The 2403-nt window shown below is 46.6% G+C and overlaps 1 protein-coding gene across 1 annotated transcript in view; it reads right to left on the bottom strand.

The window, feature by feature from the left end:
* Positions 1-376: 376 nt before the first annotated feature.
* Positions 377-2403, bottom strand: part of FAIM (Fas apoptotic inhibitory molecule) — a 4141-nt gene continuing 2114 nt past the window's right edge. Inside the window, exons 3-4 of the mRNA XM_010158530.1 lie at positions 2278-2327; positions 377-649 (exon numbers count right to left, since the gene is read on the bottom strand). Coding sequence (XP_010156832.1) covers positions 500-649; positions 2278-2327 — 200 coding nt within the window. The 3' untranslated portion in view covers positions 377-499. The remainder of the gene's footprint in view (positions 650-2277; positions 2328-2403) is intronic.

Here is a 2403-nt window from a genome sequence, read left to right as displayed (position 1 = left end):
GGTTTCCAGAGCACGGTATTATTTTAATACTGTTACACAAGTACTGGTAACAATGCATTTCATTAATAACCTTGTCAGTTTAATTAAAAAAATAATTCCTAAGAAAATTTTAACAGCTTACTCGAATGCCCAGCACGTGCTTCCTCCTCCCTCCACATACGCCCGCGGTTTATAAGGATTCGGACTTCCCGAATATTTATCTTGCATTTCATTACAGCGAGATTCTTTTCCAGTATATAATTTCTACTAAGTTCACCTGTGCTCTCTGCACTTACTGATATAATATGTATTCCGTATGTGCACATAGTTTTTTAAAAACTGGTAACGCCGGAGGTTTATATATAAGTATTTTCATCTGGTCCTCAAAAAGCATCATTTCATATACAGAAACTAGAAAATAAACCCAGCACAAACTAGATGTACCAAGTAGTACGTAATAAAATAATTACCACAGTAATTGAAAATTCCTGATCTTGGTCCTACAATAATCAGTTAGAGGCTACTCCACAGCCTCTGGGATTTCTCTGTCATCCACAATAAGGGTATGAATAATTCCTTCCTTTCGTTTCCCACTACTGACGGCCTTAATGCAGCAGCTGTGATTGCCGACGGTGAAGTGAGTTTCAGTCCCATCTTCTACAAATTCACCCTGGGAGAAAGGAGACAAGAATAAAACCAGACAGGTGCTATTTTGGTAAAATAAAAGCTGGAGCGCATCAGACTGTTTCTGAGGGCGAGATCGGTCAGAGCAGCCCTAGGTACCTGCCACAACGAAGCCGCAGAACCTCAGGCACGGCTTTGTGGAGGCATCCGGTGAAAGACTGGCGGGTGTCAAGACAACAAGCAACGTTTCACGTGATCAGAAACGGTAAAGTTGGAGGTTGTGAATTAATACTGCTGATCCATGGCAGTAAAACAGAAACAAACAGGGATTTCCTGCCGAGGTGTGCAGTCCAGCCAGTAAGCCCCGCGCAAACCGCGGCTGAAGGGGCAGTGGCACGTGGAGTGCATAGCAGCACCCTCTACAGTGGGGCGAAGAGACCCCTGAACGGAGCTAACAGCTGCGTGTTTTGGATACGCGGTGCTGCTGCAGTTACGTCACCTCCGGTTACGGACTTTGCCACCCGTGGCTGCGTTTCTGTCATCATCTTTGGGACAGCAGGAAAATCGGCGTGCCGCTCTAATGCCCGCGCGGTTTGACCACTAAACCTGCACTCACAGCTTGCACGAGTATCTCCTAGTGCGTGCACCACGTTACGGAAAAGGCCGAGACCCACAGAGAGCAGAAATTCCGACTCCCTGAGGAGGACATTCCTTCCACTGATTACTGAAGAAACACTTGATAACAGGATGAAAAGATCCACCAAGTATAGCAAAAGCGCTGGATTTTCCAATTTGTACTCATCCAGGGTATGGATGGAAGGTATTCCAATTTGTACTCATCCAGGGGATTACCGGTGGCAGTAGGAATCATAGTGACAACGCTGGTAGAGCACAGCCCCTGAGGGGGTGGAAGCCTATAGTGGTGTGTGTATTCAAAGCCATCACAATGTAACAGGACAGATTAGGCCTTCCAGCTGTCAGGCTGCTCTAAAAATTCACAGGGATGTGACAGGAAGGCAAGAGATGTGATTTGTTCCCATGCGGCTCTTGAGCCCAAAGTACCAGGGACCACCTCTAGATGGAAAAGAATGGTGAGTTGTAACAGACTACACGTGTTCAACTTCCAGTCACCACTAACGTGAGCAGGGTTGGATGAAGAGGCTGTACACTCCCTCCCACTCCCCTGACAGTTTTCTCCCTAAAAGTCCCAGATTTAGTCTGCTTGCCTAAACCCTGGAAACAAAAGCATGCATTATCCTTAAATAGATGTTTGGCATCCTAACCGTTAAGTCAGGATATGAAATGCTGTCAGGTACAAATCTGGCGAGGGACACGGGGGACAGACCAACAGCATGCTGGCTGTCCGGGCGCACGCTCCTACGCTGCGGCAGTGAGGTCACGTGCCCCTCTCTGCCTTATTTTGCTAAGCTGTGGCCGTTCAGCCTGTGAATGGCCTTCGGAAACGATCACGTACCGCTGTTTCCATCTTCTGACCGTTGCACCACACATCCATAGTGTCCTTTTCTGCAAAGGAAAAAGAAAACAAAAAGCAGAAAGAACAAGATGTTCTTTTTTATTTTTTCCTCCCCTACAGACTCACGTGCCCCTCTCTGCCTTATTTTGCTAAGCTGTGGCCGTTCAGCCTGTGAATGGCCTTCGGAAACGATCACGTACCGCTGTTTCCATCTTCTGACCGTTGCACCACACATCCATAGTGTCCTTTTCTGCAAAGGAAAAAGAAAACAAAAAGCAGAAAGAACAAGATGTTCTTTTTTATTTTTTCCTCCCCTACAGACAGGA

Source organism: Eurypyga helias, unplaced genomic scaffold (genome assembly GCF_000690775.1).
Source record: "Eurypyga helias isolate BGI_N326 unplaced genomic scaffold, ASM69077v1 scaffold30799, whole genome shotgun sequence".
Lineage (NCBI taxonomy): Eukaryota > Metazoa > Chordata > Aves > Eurypygiformes > Eurypygidae > Eurypyga > Eurypyga helias.
This window is presented reverse-complemented; position numbering and strand designations above follow the sequence as displayed.